The sequence below is a fragment of the Merops nubicus genome, unplaced genomic scaffold (assembly GCF_000691845.1).
Source record: "Merops nubicus isolate BGI_N331 unplaced genomic scaffold, ASM69184v1 scaffold1839, whole genome shotgun sequence".
Taxonomy (NCBI): domain Eukaryota; kingdom Metazoa; phylum Chordata; class Aves; order Coraciiformes; family Meropidae; genus Merops; species Merops nubicus.
In genome coordinates this window covers 18,129-39,765 of record NW_008628812.1, presented here as the reverse complement: position 1 = coordinate 39,765, position 21,637 = coordinate 18,129, and the positions used below count along the sequence as shown (strand labels likewise).

At 45.6% G+C, this 21,637-nt stretch overlaps 1 protein-coding gene across 1 annotated transcript in view; it reads right to left on the bottom strand.

Moving 5' to 3' along the window:
• Positions 1-436: 436 nt before the first annotated feature.
• CCDC3 (coiled-coil domain containing 3) overlaps positions 437-21,637 on the bottom strand; it is a 38,651-nt gene continuing 17,450 nt past the window's right edge. Inside the window, exon 2 of the mRNA XM_008946757.1 lies at positions 437-712. Within this exon, the coding sequence (XP_008945005.1) occupies positions 437-712 (276 nt within the window). The remainder of the gene's footprint in view (positions 713-21,637) is intronic.

The following is a 21,637-nucleotide window of genomic DNA, read 5'->3' as shown; positions in this document are numbered from 1 at the left end:
CTACAGCATCCATCTCCATACATCTCCCTGGCCTTGCTGGCCCAGCCCATGTGGAGAAGGTAAGTTGGAACCAGATCTTCCCAAGAAGGTCTCCTGTGTCAAGTGCCTGCAGTGGCCCATGGGGTTGAACTGGCACTTTCATCAAAGATAACCTAAAACTGGTCACAGAGAGGGAGGGAGTGAGGGCTGAGAAGCCCAGGTTACAGTCTGGCCCCATGTCTACCAAGGACAGTGAGAACTTGGCTTTGGGCTGTGCCTCCCACACGGCCAAACACGGTTTGTGTTCCTGTTTAATCTAGCACTGGGTCTAAAGCCAGTTCAGATTCATTTTCCATGCAAGGTTTGAATCCCTGTGTAGACAAGGTGTGAGGGCCAGATCCTGACCTAATGCAGGCAAAATTCGCCATTATCATTGGCCTGAGAACTTACTCTTGCATTATACTTTAAGGTAGGTAGCATGGGAGTTCTCCTGCTTCAAAGAGTTAATGTAGGGGATTTGACCACCTGCAGAGGAAAGTTTTTCACTGAGCTTTCGGTTCATCTGCTCCATGTGCCTGGTGTTTTTCCTGGCTTGCCGGAGAGACCTCTTGACTTTCTTCACCCGATCTCGCAGCTGCTTGTTGCGCTTCTCGAGCGTTGCCACTTTCTGCTGCAGCTTCTTCACTCTGTCCTCCTCCTCAAACAGGGCTTTCTGGACTGAGGAGCACATGAGCTGGGGGGACAGCAGAAATGAAATAAATAGCAACCGGTGAGCTTTACAAACGTATTCAAGCAAGGGTTAATTCAGGTGTTCCTTAAAACACCTCTCAGCTATTCAAAAGTAGGCTTTTTTTGGAAGTTCTGTTTTTTATCTATAACTTCTTTTTTTTTTTTTTTTTTTAAATCCTTTCTTTCACTTCTGTATTCAGATGAGACCCAAAACTATAGATCGTAATGACACTAGCGATACACAATTACTTTTATGAGCTGTTTTGACAGACCTGTCCAACCCACTGAGGCTACATTGAATTTATGGAAGGCTGCCCTATTTCTGGTATAAAACTGGAGTCCAGGCCAAGGGGTGTCACTTCTGGAAAACTTTAGATTTTATTCAGCTTAGCAGCCCGTCAGAAACCCCAGATTTTGATGGGGGTTTCCTCTTTATGTCGACATGTGAAATAAGGACTGCATCCACAAAACACAGAAGTGGTTGGGTTTGCCTTTTCAAAAATTGAGTTGTCTTATAGATCTCATTATATGGGCTTCTTTCAGATGAAACCCTAAAGGGTAAAATCTCAGCCATCTATAGGGGCATTCAAGATCCCATAACTTTAATAGAAGTGATTTTTAGGGAGGAGTCATTGGCTGAAAACTGCCCCTTCCATTCTACCCGTTACCAGCTTATTGCAATATTGCCCCCAGTGGGGACACTGGCTTTTGATGTCCACTTAGGTCTGTGGCTCTTAGCCAAAAAAGAAAGAGCAGTCAGCTTCAAAGGTGCTGCACTAAAGCATCACTAGAAGAGTACCTCACAGGTCATTTTCAAATCCACTGGGTTACATGGTGGTCCAAATGGAAAACATCTGCTGGACAATTGTTCTTACTCTACTACCGCATCCTAGGATGACCCAGAGGTCTGCTCATCTCAGCTATATGCAATTGCCATGTTTATGGTCCCCTATTCCTGATTGCTTCCTGTTTGTTGGTGCAGCAATAAGATTGGGATGAGAAACACCAGCTACAAATGCTGCTGAGTAGTTTCAGTGCAAAGGGGTTGTGTTCCTAACACACGGTGCCACCTGGGATGGATTCAGCTGCCACCTTTTAAGAAGCTAAAAACAAAGCTCAGGTCTGGGCTCTTCTCTTTTGGCTACTCCTGTAAAGTCTGCAAGGAGAGACACCCTTCAAGAGGGTAATCTCCAACTCCTAGGGCTTCCCCCTCTGAACACAAGTCTCTTGTCTCACTGACTACAAAGGCACCAAGTTACGTGTTTTCTGCTTCGGCAACATTTTCCAGTCAGACGAAGAGGAGGTGAACCTGGGGCTCAAGGACAGCCCCACCATAAATTTTCACCATCAAAATCTATTTTTGTCCAGAGTGATGTGCCTTCTTCCTTCTTTTTCCTACAAAAAGCATCCCAAGATATTTTATTGTGCAAATGGGACTTGCAGCTGACTGCTGCACTGGTGTGCTGTGAGGAAAGCCAGTGTCTTCTGCTGGATTTATCTCCTATATACGTCTAGGGGTTTTTTAATGTGTGTCAAGCACTCCAGGAGCCTGGATGGGCTTTCTCTGGCAGAACATTTGGAACAGACAGGGAATCTAAATAAACAAGTAAATCCTTACTGTGATGATGAAGGATTACATGTTTCTTTCCATCTTACTTTGTAGTATTTTCAACAACTGAAAGTAGGGGAGGGAGCCTGCTCTGATGAGTAATATTTCGTTTGCTTTGGAAACCCCCAGCAGTTGAAAACTGTGGCCAGTCTATACAAACACAGCAACTGTTTTCAGCTTCTTTTTCTTGTGTGAAACCACTACAGGGCTTTGCTAAAAGGCCAATGCTTGTCCTCTCACTCAGGCTCTTTTATAAATGCATGCTAGAGAGACTGGGAGCACACAGACAGAGGGCCAGGCACTGCACTGAAGAGGAGGGGGTTTGGTTTTGGTCACAGCTCATTCCAAGTGCTATTTGAAAACAGCCAGCACATCTTGGCATTTGTGTTTGCCAAACCCTTGCAAAACTTCAAGCAGAACACTTCTTGAATTTAAATCCCTGCAAAGGAGAGCACTGAGTTAGGAAAAGGCATTTGTTTGGGAAGACAGGAGGTGGAAACTCTACTTCATGAGGGATTTCTTGCATTTTCCATTGATGCAGTGGTGGGCATGGCATATGACAGAGTCCAACACAGAGGGACAAACAAATCACGCAGCTGAAGTGCGAGGTTGTACAAACCAAACCGTGCCTCATCTGTCTGAACTGGCTGCTGGGGGAATGGTAATGTCTGACAGCAGGGCTGTCACTAGCCTCACCCCAGAGGCACTCCCAAACCTTTGGAGGTTGGTCCTCTGCCAATAGAGATAGTCCAGTTCTACAGAGTCGCTCAGAAACTTCTCAAACACTATCAAAAAGCTAGCCAGCTCATTTGCTTAGGCTGTTCCTCTTCCAGGTCCTCACTCTCTAGTTTGAAACCCATGGTTTAGTGCTTAAATTATCTGGAGATAGCCAGAGAGATCACTGGAAGAACAGTTATTAAAAAACTGAAGTACTTTTGGACATGCAAAGCTTTGTCTACCAACAGAGTAGGTGTTAGGAGAAGCCCAGCTTATTAATTGGATGCCTGCCTGCAATTGCAGGACTATCATCTGAAAAATGAACTCTCTGCTCCTTCTACATAGGGAAAAATAACAAGCTGGAGTGCTCACGTTCTCACTGGCTTGTTACAAACAGCATTTTTCACAGGGCTCTGCAGTGACTGTGATGTTTAAACGTGTCCTAGCCTTGTGGTTACGGCTAGGGCTGAGGTTCACATGGGTGCAACCAAGTTATTTTGAAACTGGTGCTGAGAACTGTGTAGCTGTGACAGCTAGGAGCTCAACACGGCCTGTCACTAACAAATAGGTGAGAAGTCAGCCTCACTTCTTGTTTACATCCAGATGAGATATCCCTGCATTGTGCACTCATTCCTATGGAGCGTATCTACAGACAAGAATTTCACATCCCCTTTTGTCTGTCTCATGCACTCATAAATGTGCACAGTTTGCACTGATAGCCATCAAGATCAGACCTTAGTCCAAAGGCACTGGTAACAGCTACAGAGAACTGTATTTTGTTCCTGGGAGTGGCCTCTGCTCCCATTTCCCATCCCAGCTTGCCATGTCAGGCACACTAGAGAAGGTAGGGTGAGTTGTTTCATTCAACATTTGAGGGACAATGAAATCTCTATCCAGCAAGGTAAGTCACCAAGGATCCAGTTCCACTTGGTGCCACTGAGAGAAAGGATGGAAAAAGATGGACAGCTGACAACTCCTATTCCCACAAGGCATCAATGGCAGACTGTTAAGCAACAGCTCTGAAATGCCACACTTAGCATGGGATACATGCCCACAGACCTGGGAATGGGGTGAAGGACCAGGGAGTGAAAAAAGGACTCAGAAAAAAATTTGGGTTCTTTCTCTAGGTTTCCTTGAAAAGTTATATTCTTTAGTGAACCACAGTTCAGAAGAGATGTTTGTTCTTGAGATCTCTGTCTGTATCTCTGCTTGTTCCACAGTTTTGTTAGCAAGGCATCCTCAGCAGTGGGTAAACTCAAGTTCAGAGCACTACCAGGAGATGTAACAAGAAAAGGAGCACAACAAGAACCATACAGCTCCTTAGGATTTATCCCAGACGGCCTACAGCTATGAAACTACAAATTAAATATATTTTATTTGTCTGAAACATCCTGTCACAAATATACCCAGGTTTAAGTTTCATGGCATCTAGATGAATTACCAAATCTGTCCATCTGCCCAAAAAATCATCACTGTAACAAATCAAATTGACTAGGAGTGTCACATTACAGGCGTGCAAGACTTTTACCAAACACCCTGAGCTGACATATAGATACGTGTCTGATTGACAGACACACATCTGCCTTCTGGAAGCTTCATTTGAATGGAACAGTGGCTAGGAAATGCCCCATGGATAAAGGCATGATGGTCATGATCATCCACCCCAATCTGTCCATAAATGACTGAAGTTAGTGTTACCAGAGCTCAAGCCACTCAAAACCCAGCACTGGTCACCCAAGTCATGCCCTTCATCTACCAAAGGGAGAGAAGCTGAGTTCTAAGTAGTGCCCCATGCATGTTCCTTATGGGTGACACTGATAAAAAGCACTGGAGCCCCACTGCCTAAAAGTCTTTCATTTCAGGTCTCCTAAAAGTATCTTTGCCAAATGAAGTGCTGGAGTTAAACCCCCAGCCCTGGAGGAGGGTTGGCATATGGACGATGTCCACAACCAAGTAAGAAAGACCCTCCTGATTGCTTTTCACCCAGGGTCTGGCCAGCCTTGGAGATCACCTTAGGAGATCACCTTAGGAGATCACCACCAGGTGCCCCCACCTTCCACATTAACTTGGGGATGAGGCAAGAAGCCACCTCTATAAGAACTGACTCTGCTTGCAGTACATTTGGGAGGTTCGCTTCTGTGGTGGATGTGCTGTTTGAGGGGTTTGGGTTTTGAAAGGGTTCCTTGACTCTCCATAGGAAGTGGAGTTTCCAGGATGGCAAAACAAAGTCATGAATCTCGCTTTGGGAAAATTCTACATGGTTGGACTCCTTGTCTGGCTGGTTCCACCTCTCATGGCATGGTTCCTTGGCTAGCTTCCTCCCTTCTGCACATCCCTTGTGGTGAGTGAATGCATTGACTTGTTCCTCCCTCCAGTTGTCTGGAACTTTGGATCTTTGGTGTACAATGTGGTAGGGGAGGAAGGACTCTGGCTGTTGGTTTGCCTGTTGCTGATACTATCCTTCTCTGTTGGGCATGTGGTCAGCAGAAGAAAGTTGGGCAGCATTTTCTGATGTTTAGATATATGGTGTCATCATGCAAGATGACTGTAGGGATGTCTTTAAACGTGTGGCAGTAAGATCTGATCTCTGGAAGAAGTGAGACTGGAAGCAGAGCCCAGGCCCTGCAGGCTGGGCAGCACAGCTCCTGCTCTGCTGCAGAGACTTCTCCACGCTGCACCCCAGTGAGCTACCACATCCCCACACTGCTCTCCTCTTGCCCTTCCCTGCTGAGGTTAAAAAAGGTAAGGACTGACTGCATTTGGGGCACACTGACTTGCTGCTCTGCACTTTACCACTGTTTAAGTTATATAAAACATCTTAAACCAAAACCTTATGCAGCACAAAGTGTGTACCTCCAGCTCTATTTGTCTCAGCAAAGCAATAATTAATGAACTTTCTCTCAGGGGGCTCAGGAGCCAAACATAGGTCTTTATTTTTCTTTAACTCCACCAGGATTTATTTCCCCAGCCCCTTCTGTGCTCTTTGCAAGAGGAAGGTCTGTGTGCCCTGAGGGAGCTGACAAGGACACGATACAGCTCATGCAAATGATCTTCACTTCTCCTGGCCAGGGAGGTCCCCTTTGAGCCCTGCCCTGCCATGGCCACATTTCAGACTCCAAGCATCACTTTCTCCTTGTGTTCAGCTCCTTTGGGCAGGGTATATGGGAGTGAGCACGTTGGATGGAAATGTGGATGGTGTGGCAAAGGATAGCAGGAGAGGGCTGGCAGTGGAGGGTTTTGGGTTTGGGATGGAGTGACTTAACCTCCAGCTACTTGGACTTCTTAGCCAAGAGTAACACTACTGCTGAAGTGTGGAAAGGTCCCTGTCAGCACCGTTAAACCACTGTGTTAGGTGAAGTGGTGGGAGCAAGGTAGTGCTGGGTAAAACCACCTCTGCTTGCTGCTGAATTGTACCCTTCAGAGGTGTGGAATTGGGGTCCTGATGTGAGATGTAGAATCACTGGAATTGATGGAGATGAGCTGAAATTTCACCCTAGGACTTTATAGGAGTTGCCAAAATACATAAGACCTGGATGGAGAAAGAACAACCACAATAATTTCTATCTTACTCATCTTACTGAAAGCTGGGTCAGCGTTTGCTGTGGGAGGTGTAGGGCTTGTGGCACAGGTCTCTAGGTCATTTGGAATATTAGAGATGTAGAGGTCATTGAGGAACAAAGCACTGCCTGTCGGGAGCCTCTGCCAGGCTACACCCACCCTGAGGTGTCTCAGCACGGTGCACGGTGCTTTTCAGCCCCATCCACTGCTCACTCAAAGCAGATTTTCACTTCAAACTCTGAAGATGCAGCCAGCCCAGGCAAGCTGTCTCACCTTTCCCAACTGCCATCAGAGAGGAATGGACATGTCCAAGGGGAGACCTAGTGCCTACCGTGGATGGACCACTTTTGAGGACCCCTCTCCATTGCCTAGATAACTAGCTCAGACGAAGATGGATCATACCCCAAGTCCCACAGAATGGCAGTTGTCATCACTGACTACCCAGGGCAGGCTGCAAGGGCATCAGTTTTCTTGGAGTTTGGTGAACCTCATCCACAGGCAATCAGAAGTCTTTAAAAATAGTCTTGTTTGTTCTGATCTCCATCAAACCACTGCTTGGTAGAAAAATCATCCCAAGAACTGCTGGATGGTTTGCTGGAGCAGCTCATGGACCATGTCTTGGCAGGTCCTCTGGGTGATACTTGGCCCTGATATCCCCCTGAGAGGCTGAGAAAGGCCCATGTACCTGGAAAATGTGAACAGTGTTCACAAGCTGTGGTGTAAGGCCCAAGTGCCAGCAGCTGCACCAAGACACCAGCTCAGCACAGAGGATGCTTTACTCACAGAAGGGAGCAGTTTTTACAAGGAAAAGCATTTGTAACCTATTCTTTTTCTTCTAATATTTTTTAAAAATAATGATCTTATGTTGAACAACATATTTTCTAAAAAAGATACTTCCCTGTGTGCTTAATGTACACAGTACTTAATGTACTTTGAAAAATCAGACCTTCCTCTCTGGCAAGGTGTCTGATGTGCTGGTGGCTCTCAGCCGCAGTGGGTGTTGCAGGCATCCATTTCAAAACCCTACCCTTTGCCTTTGAACTCACAGCTCTTGCACTGCTCTCTCAGGCTGGGAATAATTTTAGAGGACATATGGGGTCATAGGAGACTACCTGAGGATTGGTGAAAAGACTTACCAACCTGGAGGTTCCTGGAGAGAGGTCCCTGTCCCCAAAATCATGCCTAGAGCATGTCCTGGGACATTACCCAGGCACTTTGAGCTCTGAAGCCTGAGTTGCTGCTGAGGGAGGATACAAAGATACCATGCAACAGTCACACCCTCTCCCCTCCGCCAAGGCTGGGGGTGAAGGTGGAAATGTGTCTCCATGGTACTTGTGTTGGTCACTGCCAGTACCCAGGAAGAGATCAACACCTTACTCCCTATACTTGCCAAGGAAAAAAAACAATGGTTTGATAAGAACAGAAACCACACTAATCAAGAAGACAGGAAAAGGAAAAAAAAAGGTGTAGGGTATGAGCCAGGCTACTGCAGGCACTTTGCTTGTGCCACGTGAGCAGATAAGTCAGTCCTGACAGTAAATCCCTAAATTCTCTGCCCAGGCAGTGGGAGACAGAAGGACTCCAGGAAGAGAAAAATAAATCAAGAGGGTAGGACCTCACTCTGGGGCATCTCCAAGTGCCTTTCTTCACCTCACTGACCACGCAGGCGGCAAGGGAGGCTCACTGAGAGCCAGCCAGAGGCCTTGCCCCATCACTCTGAGGTGGAGGGGCTCTGCTCTTGAGTTGTTTCCTCTGAAAACCTTCCTCTGAGCAATTTGCCCGAGATGCCACAGGAATGCAGTGGTGGATCTGGGAGGGGAGCAGCAGTGAAGTCTCGTGTCTAAGTGGTTTAGCAGGAACAGGCGTCCTCCTCCTCCCTGCCTGGCTGCAGCTGCTGAGCTTTGGGCTCAGTGCTCACCCCATGAGCCCCAGACTCAGTGCTTTTTGCATTTCCAAAAGCTTCCCAGCTTCCAGCACTGCTCCCAGCTTAAGCCTGGACAATTTGTACTGAAGGGTCAGGACTGAGGAGAAAAAGAGGGTCTTATGGCTGTCCCAGGGGGTTTGTTTGTTTGTGTTTGTTTTTTTTTTTCCTGAGACCCAAGTCAACCCCTCTGACTCCATCAAAAATACTCAGGGGGGCCAGAGAAATAACAAGCCATGGGGCAGCACACACCTCCATAGCGTGCACAAGCAGAGCCAGAGCCAGGACACTGCTCCTGGCTCTCCACCTCTATTACAGGGCTTGTACAGAGCTCCTTGCAAGGGGACAGAGCTTGTGCACTTTGCAACACAGCTATCTGCAAGATACACATTGCAAATGACATCCAAGGCAACGCAGCATCTGCTCTGGTTCCTTCTAGGTACCATGCATGGCTGGTAGATACTCCTGATGCACCTCTGTCTTGTCTTGGAGAGTTCATGGTGCAGGCACGGGTTAAGCTGCTTACAGATGCACTACCCAGCTCGACTATGCTGAGCTGATAAAAAAAAAAGGCAACTTTTTTTTTTTTTTATAAAAGCAATGTAGGTGCTGAGAACAAACACAGTTTTAAGTCGACCTTACAAGCCAGGCTAGCTCATGGATTTCTGCAGCTTGCTCTGCCTGAATGCTGAAAATGACTGAATGACTGCTTTTGCTTTTATTTCTCATTTCTCTCTCAGAGCTAGAGTTGCAGTTTCAACTGGGCTTCAAAAGTCTCTGTAAGAGGCTTTTTCTTCTGTCCTATAACATGTGCAGAAACTTTCTATTTCCACAGCTATCCACTTTAATTTCCAACTCAGCTTTTTCCCACCTAGTATTATTATTGCAAACTAATGAGTTCTGATACGCTTAAAACTACTTTGCCAATATACCTTGTGTCAAGTATATTTTCTCCAACTGAAAGTTGCTGTGTGACTGTGTCTCCATCTAAACTTGTTTTACTTGGCTTGTATTTCAATAGGATTAGGTCACCATTCCCCCTGCATGTACACAGAGTGAATTAATTAAATACCAAGGAAGGGATAAAACCAGCAAGACCCAGGAACAGGGTGTATTGTGTTTTTCCCCTCTCACTGATGGGAATGGAGGGAAATAAAGTGCTGATTAGAGCAGCTCCTTTTACTTTGCAATAGGAGTAAACTTTGCTCCTATTTATTAAAATGTTGGCATTGGTTTTTTAATAAGCTGACCTCTCCCTCGTGTTACAAAAGCTCCTGGAAACTTCCTTGGATTTAAGGGTCCTGTTAAATAGGCAGGATAAACTCTGTAGCAGGGTAGCAGTGAAAGAAGCACAATATATTCAAATACACCATCCCCAGATGCAGCTGAAGCTGAGAACCAGCATCAGCTGGTAAGGAAATGTATTTATCTTTACCAATATCAATTTGCATGAGAACAATACTGGTTGAAACCAGAGTTATACCTGGTTTGGGGTGTTCACTTTAAGTGTGGTTTACTTCAGACTAATGCATTACAACTTGTAGGAGTTCCCTGGAGGTGACTGATGCTCTGGTGTGGCAGGCATCGAATGGATGGTTGCAAGCTGAGGTTTAGATTAAACATAGCTGTTAGGTGTGCAAAATAACAAGTGGGAGATGTGGGCTATAGGAGGATGGGGGGGGGGGGCACATAGAAACAGTAAAACAAGGTTGATTAAAGGCTTAATGAATTCAAAACTTCCAGGTGGATAAGGTAATGCCAGGGCTTCATGTACCATTCAGCAAGTTCAGAGTGCAAATGCTCAGTGCCTAAATCCTCTGTGGGCAAGAGAAGTGAGGGACTGGGATCAGAAAATATATAATAAAATATATTTCAGATACAATATGCAAAACCCTTCACTTCTCTTTCACCTCTAAGTCAAAATGGGGAAAGAGATAAGCAGAACAAATCCCAGCAGGCTGAGGGTGTGTATCAGCAAAGGGCCATGGTGTGACTGCATTAAATGTTGCCTCTCAAGAAAGCACAGAAATGGGCACATTTATGTTAAGTGGAGTCTGTGTCTCCTCTCCAGCAAATATATCATACCTAGGAAAGTTTTATGCCCAGAAGGAGAATCCGTGCTGAGAAAGGCAAATATTTAAAGTTAACACAACGTCTATAAAAGTCACGTTGCCCTATAAATCCCTCCACACTGGATGCCTTGGCTTCATACTTCACAGAAGCTGCTGCAGCTCGGCTGCCTTTACAAACAGATAGGATTTCCTTGGCTGCGGCTCAGCTGGGAGCCCAGAGCATGCACTGCTGCTGGTTTTCAAAGAGCAAATGCAGGTGCCCCTGGGCAATCTGCTGTCCTCCAGTGCTGCTGGGAAGTGGAGGTGTCCACATTGCTCCTGAACATCCATAGGAATGACCAGAGCTGTTTTAATTCATTTGTCAAGTTTGTGTTTATCTGTGCCTGGGGGGTCCCTTGGGGTAGTCTTTGCATCACCCTACACAATGTACCTAACCTAGATGCTGGGTAGGACACATTGGTTTTCTGGGCTCTTTCTACAGACAATGGAGAGACAGAAATACCTCTGGAGAATGAATCAGAGAAACTAATTTAGAGCAGTGAAGCAGGCACTAAACCAGAGCTGAGTAGTGTGGCAACCACTCTGACACGGTGCATCCGCACGCAGCCGGAGATGCCCCTGCCACAGCAGGAGTGGGACAAGAGGCTCTAATGCAGCTTGTCCCTGCAAGCAGTAAGGGATCTGGGGAACCCTGAGGGAACCAACAGCAGCAGCATTGAAATCAGATTGGATGAAGCACAGGGGCTCAAGGAAAGGCATCTGCATCCACTTCCGAGCTGCTCTGCAAGCCCAGAGCAAAGAGGAGACGTCAGCAAGAAGCTGTTTGCAGTACCCTGAGCAAGCAGCCTTGAGGGAGGTGATGAACGAGGAGATGCACAGGTTCAGCCCTCATCCAAACACCCAGGTGCCACAGGTTGCCACAGCAGTGAAGTGGAAAAGCTTTGGTGAGGTCGAAGAAGCAAAGACAAAGGGATGGAAAACCCAAACATCTGAGATCTGCAGGCACTCTCTGGCTAATGTCAGCATGCTGAGAAAGGAACCAAGAAGGCAAAATGCCTCAGAGACTAATCAGCAGCCCTGAGTAACAGGCTCCAAGCACTAACATCTGGCTGACGGGAGCTCACAGCTACTCACAGATATTCCCGTCCCACTGGGCAGCTCAGAGCAGCTTGTCCACAGCTCTGGCTGTTACGTGGGCTGTAAATCCTGCAAGAGTCCAGGACCACCCTGGATGCAATAAATGGGCAGCAGGCTACTCTGAGCATGGCAGGGTTTGCCAAATTACCAGTCTTCAAGGTGCAGAGATGTGGTGTTTAGGGGACCACCCTCCTGCTTGCCTGTGCTCAAACAGCCTTAAGCATTCAAGGCTTTAATGGCTGTTTCCATAGGAGTCAAAAGCTGCTGTTTCACTCTAGTACAATCCCTCAGACAGAGTCTTGTTCCTGAGCCAGTATTTCAATTCCCAGTAGAAATTTCAGGTCAGGGAAATACAGGGTCATATTTGAAAGCCAGCATCCTATTTAATGGCCAAAGTCTCCCCCTGATGCTTTGCTGTGCTTCACACAGATCAGAAAACATCAGAAAGTCTCATCACGTGCTGTGCAACTTAGTCTTATACCAGGAAAAGCTTTTCACACAGGAATGGTTACAAAGCCCGTGGAAAATAAGGTCTGAAGGTAAGTGTGAATCATGTCTCCCCACACACACAGGCCTGGAGCCCCCTTTCCAGCCTGTTTTCAGGAGAAGGAGGATTGAAGCCACAGCTATGCTGAACAAAATGTCCATGGAGCTAACAGATGCCCTGCGGTGAACTCTTCCCTGCGAGCATCTAAATTATAGAGCACACACTCCACTGACTGTTCATGTTACAGTGGTGGCTCTCAACTGTTTGAACCCAGGTTAATAATTGTGTTGGGGTGAATAATTACATAGCAAGTGCCACACCACCACGCAGCGAGCAGACGGCGATACCTCCGAGCTACGGCTCAATCATGCACTACTTTGTTTTTTGTCTTTTTTGTTAATAACTACCCCGTGGTCTGCAAAATCTTGTAAAATCCTGCTGTTTTCTGCACTTACCTGTAAAGTCAGCTATTGTTCCTGGCCAAATACTTAGGGATAAGTAGCAAAAGTATACCCTGTAGGTCTGTGTTACCATTTGGGTACATATGTGCACATGAGGGCTTTAAATCTGATTGTTAAATTAATTTTTGCTATCAGTCCAAAATTCTACTGAGGATATTCATGTTGGTTTTCTCTCATTTCTCTGCTGCAGAAGTTATCTCCACTTTCACCAGCTTTGTATTGCATCACTTTAGCAAGAGCAAGAGCCAGGATCTGGACAGGCCCTTAGAGAAGATGATCTGAATTGCCCCCCACCCCTCCCACAGTAGCAATCACAGTATTCACACCAGGCACCATCTGCCCAACCCCACAAGTACTGCCTAACATCACAGCAACAGCAACAACAACAACCACCAACAATAAAAAGACAAAAAATCCCACTCCCACTGTGAGGAATCCAGAACCTGGGTTCCAGTCTAGTCCCTTAACTAGGACACTTTCCTAATCACAAAATCACAATTATTTTGAGCTTCGTTATCTGAACAGCTTGTTCCCATTAAGCAACATGCCTACTTCACACCTAATCAAAGAGGGCAGCAGATAAAACGAAGGTCCTAATCAGAGGAAAGGAACTGGATGTCTCCACAGCAGAGGGCAATAATCAGTTAGGGGAAAAGCACCCCCAGTGATTAGTTTCTCTGCACTTCAGTTCCCCATCTCCAAAAACGGGGATTACAGGAGTTCTGTGATTTACAGAGTAAATCTGAGCCATTATAGTCCAAACCAGAAAGGTCTCTATTCAAAGTCTGGATAGTGCGGGGACAGGAGCAATTGGGGAGTGAGGACCTGTGATCACATACTTTATTTTCATGCAGAATGGTCCCAGTGCTTCTCCGCAAATTCAGAATTTGAGTGCAGAGACCACATTTTTCCATCAATAGTACTGCTAGGTGCTGCCTACCACTGCAGCCTTGTCTCTGGCCATCTGGAAACCCATTTTCCAGTAAGGATCTTGGATAAATCATCCAACACTGGAGTACATTGACTTTTCAATAATTAAGATGTTTAGTCAATAAAAGTTTGTAACACAAAAGTTGCATCTGTGTCATAATCAAGGTATTTAAGTCTACATTATCCAAGAAAGGGAAAATCCTGGCTACATGGCCATTTGGCTTAGATACCTGAGCAACATCCATGAGATTTGGGGACGTGCTGTGTCATGTTCATGACAGACAGGAGGAATTTTCAAAGCTGTGAGGATCACAGATCCCACTCAGCATCATTGCACACTTTTGGGAATCTCCCTGCGTGTCTAAAAGATTTACAAAGAGTTCAAATTTTCTTTGAAGAGAAAGAGAACTTGGATAATGTGCAGCAATCATGAGCCCTTATTCCATCAGATACTGAAGGTAGGAGAATGAGCTGTAGGTGTTGTACTCAAGGCTTCAGTCTCAGAAGCTGATAACACTGGGAATAGAGGGACCTCTGTGGCATTCAATAATGATTATTTTCTCTATATTTTTAATGCTTATTTGCAAATCCTGTTGGCCCACAGGTCAAGGACAGACCTGCTCAGGTTAATGGAAGTGGTGTGGCATTGTAAAAGCACCTGGCATGCTGAAAAGGACTAAGAAACAGTGGACTGTCATCTCACCACTCACAAAAACCATTTTATTGGGTGCTGAATGGCATCTCACCAGCTGAAACCTGGACCATTTGTTAGTGTCACTACCTGTCATCAAGATGGGACAACTGTGCCCTCTGCTTGGTGCATGATCCCAGCTTGCTAATGGGCATCAGGGAGGGCATGGACACATTCAGATTTCTGCTTGGCTCCAGATGTACCCAGTGGAGGATGAAGACAGGTAGGTGTTATAGCCCCCAAACCAAGGATTTCAAGCATTACCAAAGGGACAACTTCCAGCAACACAGGTTACAAAACCAATCATTCTTTAGGCACCATTCACTGATGGGGGCAACACAGGTGTGAGCAGCTGGACAACAGCATGCCAATGGTCACACCTCTTATGCCCTGGACCTAACAAACCAGCAGAAAAGCCAGCAGGACAACACACAAAGGGCTTTTACAGGAAGAGAAGGAAATATTTATTCTCACTCATTGCCTAGGACAGAAATTAATGTGAGTTTGAGCTAGTGAAGAGCACAGCAAGAACATGGCACTAAGCCTCTGGAAGGATTGGTAAAGACCATGTCCTGCAGGTATTTGAGGACTCTCTCCATCAACCAGATATGGTTTAGGGTTAGCACATGTAAAGTGCAACACAAACACAACTGGAAAGACTGGATGACCAATTTGTTTAATCTGATTCCCATCCAGACTGATCTCTCAGCTCTGCCGTGGTCTGTTTAATCCTGTTAATAAGTACATCACTGGACTGGCATACAGCACATACACTTCTTGTGGCAGCCAGTGTTACTGAAAGGCAATCAAACTGGTGATCTACACTGCTGCCTCAGAATATTTGTGAGGCATTTCTAGTGAAGAAGCAAAAAAAAAAAAAAAAATGCATCATTTCAAGTGCTTTTCCTTCCATATTCTCCCCACCATAGAGATCCTGACTTACTAACATACCTTTATTTAATCCCCTCCTAACATAGCCTTTTACTATTAAGAAATTTTCAAGTGTTTGGGAGGGGGAGGAGTTGTTTGATGTTTTGATGGAAGGAGAGAAACTAAATGATTTCCTGGCTGAGATTTATGTGTCAAGTTTTAGCTTGCAGCCAGATTTTTTTAGCCAAGTTATAAAATCTGAAGATAATTCCAACTCTTCTCCTCTATGACTTTTATGAAGTAATTCCTGATATGTGCTGGAATAGACGTAGACTCCACACCATGGAAGTTTTCAATAGAAGTGAGGAGACCCATCTCTGCAGAGAAGGAAAGGGCAGGAATATATGTCAGTCTAAGCAGAGCTGTCAGAAAGCAGAAACTCAGCCCCAGCTTACTAAAAACTGGTGAGCATGTTGATGAACCTGCATCCCTTAAATGCTTTGGATGCAAAATGAGAACAAGGCAGAGGTTGCACTTGACCATGAACAAAAATGAGGCTGAGTTTTTCTTGAGGCATCAGGCTTTTTGGAAACTTAGGAGCAAATGCCTTGATGTGATACCTTAGACACTCCTGATCTGCTGAGAGAACTCAGATGCTGGTCAGCTGGAAGGTGTTATGGTCACGTCTTCCAGCAAAAGGACACAGAAATCCCTTACTAAGCCATGGGCAATGCTGTACTCCTTCATCCCTTCTGTCACATTTGCCATGACAGATTAGTGCAACAGTGATGGCCTGACCCATGCCTGAGCAGTAAGGTGGTTGGAGCAGCTGCCTGTGGACTAGCTCAAAGTGAAGAGCAAAGAGGCAGCAGAGATGAATACCTGCATGTGCCAGAACCCACAGTGAAACTCGGGTGCCTGAAACTCAAGGTTCCAGGTGAGACACTGCAAAAAGGCTGGGGCTGTTGGCTGCAAGTTGGTTGGAGCAAGAGGAATATATCTGCATGCTGAAGCTCTAGGTGTGTTTGAGTTGAGAAAATATATGGGAAAAGGGGATCAGAAGGTGTATGAAGGACCAGCTGTAGATCCTTTGTGTTCCCATTAGGAGTTGGTGTGCACCAGACAGACACCTAGAGCAGTCTGGCTGTGTTTCCCCCAGGAGGAATCTACTCTGTGTGCACCAAAACCTCTCTGTGAACCAAACCAGTATTTGCCAAGCAAAACTACATGTTTCCTACTTCACAAGGTTCATTCCCTCAAAGGAGGGTTGCACGGATTTGACACATCCTCTTGTTGACAAAGCTAAGACGGCTGCTATTCCCACAGGTGTTTTCCCTGAGCTCCATAGCTTGGGCAAACTTCAAACAGCAGACCTCACAACCACTGGACAGCCTGCAATGCAACTGGTTTCACACTCGCCTCCCATCCTTCCTGACAAGCTGGCTCCAGGCTCTGGAGGTCTCAGCACTGGGCTGGCTGGGGCCCCTCGCAGCTCGACTGTGGGCAGGAGGTGATGATGAATGTGCAGTGCTGCTCTGGGACTGTGTAATCCAATTGTAACTCAGAAAGAGCAGCTGGGGGATCCCCGGAGAGCCATCTAACACTGGAGCTCACTATGTTTCTCTCCCTGAAGCTCTATTTGAAAGCTCGAGCAAAGAGGAGGGCTGGCTTGGCTCTAAAACAACCCGCCTACTTCTCTCTGCTAGACACACTGCAAATCCTTACGAGTGCTGACATCCACACTCCCAAACTCCCACATTTTTTAAGAACAGTTGAACCAACAAGTGCTGGGAGAACACAGAACCCACGAAGCCACCTTGGCTGTGTTTTAGTGCTTTCTGGAAAGATTCTAATGCAAGGCAGACGTTCGTGATGTGTTTGCACTTGTAACTAAGTGCTGGCTACACTTGAGCTTGGCTGTAATGAGCTTTCCCCAAAATACCACACATGAAATGCAGGCAAAGAGACAGGGAAAGTGGTTTCAGAGTTACATGTGAAGGAAGGGAGATGTCTAGAAGCAAGAAAAAGTGTGTTGCTATGAGGATCCCTGTATTGACTCCCAGCTCTGCTAATGACTGTCTGCACCTTAAAGCAAATTAAAAATCGTCTTGAGACTGCAGTTGTGAAGTGAGTCCCTCAGACAGAACCAGAACATTTTTTTGCTGAGGGAGGGTCTCTTGTTTGGGCTCCTCCTGACCTTGCTGCTCTTCCTGAGGACTCTGGTCATGCTCATTGTGACCACTGTACACTTGCTAGGCTGAGTATGACTTTGTTTACTTTGTATTTGTACTGGTATTAGTTTTGCTGTTTCATTAAATCCCTTTTTATTTCAGCCAATGAGTTTCCTCTCCTTTTCTCAAACCCCATCTTGGCTGGGGAACAGTCACCATGGGATAGAACAACTGATAGAGTTTAGCCTGGGTATGGGCTAAACATAGACAAAGCCACAGATGTTCAGCTCTAGTGAAAAATGGCAAGAAATTGAGTTTTCCCTGACCTTTTGCTTTGTATGAGGGGGCGGGAAGCGATATATCAGAGGAGATGCTCTGCTATAGACTCAAGGCAACGAGTCTAAGACTTGCTTACATGATCAGGTAGCAGTTTGGATACTGTGATAGAGAGGAGAACAGAAGTAATATGATAGCAGCTAAAGAAACTGTAATTTGTCCAACAGACAAACGTCAGCTTGCATCTACCTTAGAAGCTGGTGATATTATTGCTGGGTAGGTGTAAACCCCTGTCTTGGGCCACTAATCTGAATACTCAGATTTAGTGAAGCCTATTGAAAATGCATGCTACATGCCTTTGATTGCTGAGGGAGTATTTCCCAGGCATCTCAAAGCTTAGTTATTCAAAGGCCTTTTCAGACAATTAGAATAAAAACGGTGCACTCATAACAATAATCAATAAAGCTGTAGGGATGATTCAACATAAACACCAATTGGTTCAGTTATTGGGCTGAACCCCACAGTTCAGACTCCCCTGGGGTTTGCAGACAGAATTTGCCTCGTATTTTGACCAACCTCAAACCCAAGTCCATTCCAGACAGTGGTGAAAAGATCTCATAAAGCAGTCCTCCACTTCTACCACTTATCAGAGCAGACCAATACCCTAAGCTAACAAAGCAAATTTTAGTAAAAAAAAAAAATAAATCTGAAAGCAGCTTCAGAATTCAAACTCATTTATTTATTTTTTTGTGTATGACTCCGAGTTCATGACATCTACACAAAACTATATATGAGGGAAGAGGAAAAGGGAGAGATCCTGTAATCAACTCTACATTACCTGAAAAAACATGTAAGTATCTTCTAGTATCAACTCCCCTCAATGTGAAATCACAAGAAGGGCCTGTATGCAGTTATACCTAGCCAGCTCTGAGCAGAATTTTGCAGCTTGGATGGTGATGAAGATGTGGGTTGCCTGGACTTTAAAAATCTTGGTAAAGAAACAATGAAGTTACAGTAATGGCCATGACAAAGCTTGTCTGTAGCAACCACAGATAGGCAGCCCTTAGCCTTCATCTTGCACATGTGTTATGCACTAAACCACTGTGGGCACTACAGCACGCAAATAATTCACACCCAGCACCTGGTGTGCTTGCAGAAGTTCAGAAGAGGAGGACACACCTCTGCAGAGACAAATTGTCATCAATTCACTGTCACAGATTTCCCACGTCTTCAAGGGCAATGTGGTGTTTTGGGGCATTCTCACTCCTTGTAGTCAGCAGAGACAAAAGCTTCCTGAAGACTACCTCAGAAATCCCTCTCCCTGTTTCCATCACACCCAAAACCAAACCCCAGCAGCAGCTGTGAGCAGATGTTATTCCAGCCTCCCTTTCAACAGCTGTCGGACACTCCGAGCACGGGGCTGTGCGGGACCAGCGTGATCCATCGCCGTGTCCTCAGCCCGTGGCAGGTCAGCAGCGTGCTGCAGACCTCAGTCTCCTTCCTGCTCCTTCTTTAAACTTCACGGTGTCAGCTGAGTTGAACCAGTTTTCTGGAGGCTTTCCCATTTCCTTAATATTTCAGCAAACAGCACTGAGTGTGAAAAGGCTCAGTGCACATTTTTAAAGGAACCCAGGTCTGACAAGCTCTACTTGGCTGTCACTGCTGAGGGAGATGTATTTCCTCTCACTTTTTCTCTGTTTTTAAAGCTGCTCTACAGCATTGCATTTGACTGGGGACTTTAAAAAGCTCCTGTTCTGAAGTGATTTTAGAAGACAGCCTCCATACAGCAATGCTTTTCCTCACTGTGACTCTTCAGCTATACTTGAGCTTGTAAAATGGTGCCTTGGACCCCTTATGACCTCACTTTCAGGGCTGCTTCTTGTTCGCTCCTGTGGTGGAGATTTCCTTGTAATCATGGCTATATAACATTTCCTATGGCACACAGAGAGAAAAAGCCCTAAGGATAGGCTTTGAGGCAAGGGCACTGAATTCTTCATTACATGGTGTATAGCCCCAAGCCCCACATTTGCAGTTAGCCAAATTAGAAAATAACATGCTGAAAGCTCAGGTCCAGTGTGGAGCAGTGAGGACAAGAAGAATCAGTTCTGTTTAAACCAGATCAGATCTGACTTCCTGTATAAAATTGTTGAAAGTCATCCCTTAGCTTTACCAAACAACCTCAGCAGGTCATGTCTTTCCTAGAAGAAAGATCCAATCCTTTTTTCAGTGGTGGGGAGTTCATCATGACCCCTGGCAAACTAAAGATTAATGACCTACTTCACCTTAAAAAAGCCCTGTATTGAAGTTGGGTTATGTGGATGTATATTGCTACCAACTTTCAGTGGCAGGTCAAAAAAAAGATTTAAGGCATAACAGTTCTGGTTTGATTTCTGAGTCAGGAAATCCTTGCTGTAATTGCAGTCTCCCAGGTAAGTGATGCTTCCCCCCACCCTCCCACTCACACCGCACCCAGGTGTTTAAGGAGGTATTACTTTCCAGAGAAACGTGGTGGCCTCTAGCAATTGCTAATTAGCACTTTGGTGATCAACGAAGTACCAAACAGTGTTTGCTTCTTTATCACCACCAACTCCATAACCAACAATGACATTTTTGTCAGGCTGAGAGGTCCACCTTCACCCCTGCACGCTACCCACACCGTTGTTGTGAAGAGATTTATAATAATTAATTGTAATATTCCTGTCACACATCTCCCCATGCAAGTCTGACGCTGGGCATGTCTAACTCCCCCGCCTTGTTAACTACTTTCGCAGCATTAGAATAAATTCAGTTAAGAGCATCTTCTGTTTGCATTCTTTGAAGTTTTGATTCATTTTTCTCCTGACATTTTAATTTAATTCTAGGTGAGGAATCACACTTTCTTTTCTTCTTCTCCTATTTTCCTCCAGTTATCTGTTCATGCCTCCCTGACTAGTCTAGACAGCCCTACCACTTACGATTTTCCCGAGATGGATGCCTTCCAAACTGCACTGCTCTGCTCCCACAGAACATGGGCCAAACTTCACAAAACCAAACCTCTTCCCACAGACCACCATTTCCCTGGCTAAAAACTGACTTCCGGGGTTGAAAAGGTGGGAAGTAAAGGCCTTGTAAGACACTCTTCACCTCCAGGACCCTTCCCAATTTCCAAAGGCACCTACTGTCCATGTAACATCCCACCAAGCTTCATCCCTCATGCTGCTGTTCCTAACCCCTCCCTACTCAGTGCTCACCCTTGGAGCCCCCCAAGTTGCTAACACTGATGAGCCCCTGCTAGCAGTGCTCCTCTTGCTGGTCTTCATGCTGCTCTTCCTTGGGAAAGCAAAAAGCCCCACTGAAATTTTCCTTCTCCCTCATTTGTTCCTAATCTGTTTTGCATTTTATTCTTTCTTCTCTTTTTTTTTCCCTTTTTTTATTCCCACACTATGTTCTGTTTTTACATCTTTCTCAGTTTTCACTTTCTCTTGCAGGTTGCTGGCACTATTGACATCCATCTGCACTTAATCTTTTTGGGGTTAAGTCTTACACACAAATATTTGCTTTCCGTGTTGGCACTTCCAGCAGTCTAGGCAAAACTTTGAAATTTCCCTGTGGCAATAGCAGTGGGAGGTCCCAGACAGTCAGGGAAGGGGCTTTACTCCCTCTTCTCATGGACTTGTATCACAGAGCATTTGTGGTAGCTGATTCCCATCCAGGACAGGCCAGAAACAACCTTCTCTGAGCCTCAGACGTCATGCATGCTCTGCAACCTTGAGTCCTGTGCTGTGAGAGGCTATAGGATAGAGCTCTACACAATCATGAGTGCCATGGAGGGAGCAGACACTGACAGAGTCTTCCAGCAGAAGAACTGGGGCTATCAGATGATATAGTAGGAACCATTTTCAAAGCAATCAAAAAGTGGTGATTCTCAAGAGAAGGCCAAACAGCTTCATGAAGTATAAATCCACTGAAAGTCACCGATTATATAAAAACAACTAAATATATGGGAATTACATCACCACAGAGACTCAGCCACCTGGTAAACACTGGAGA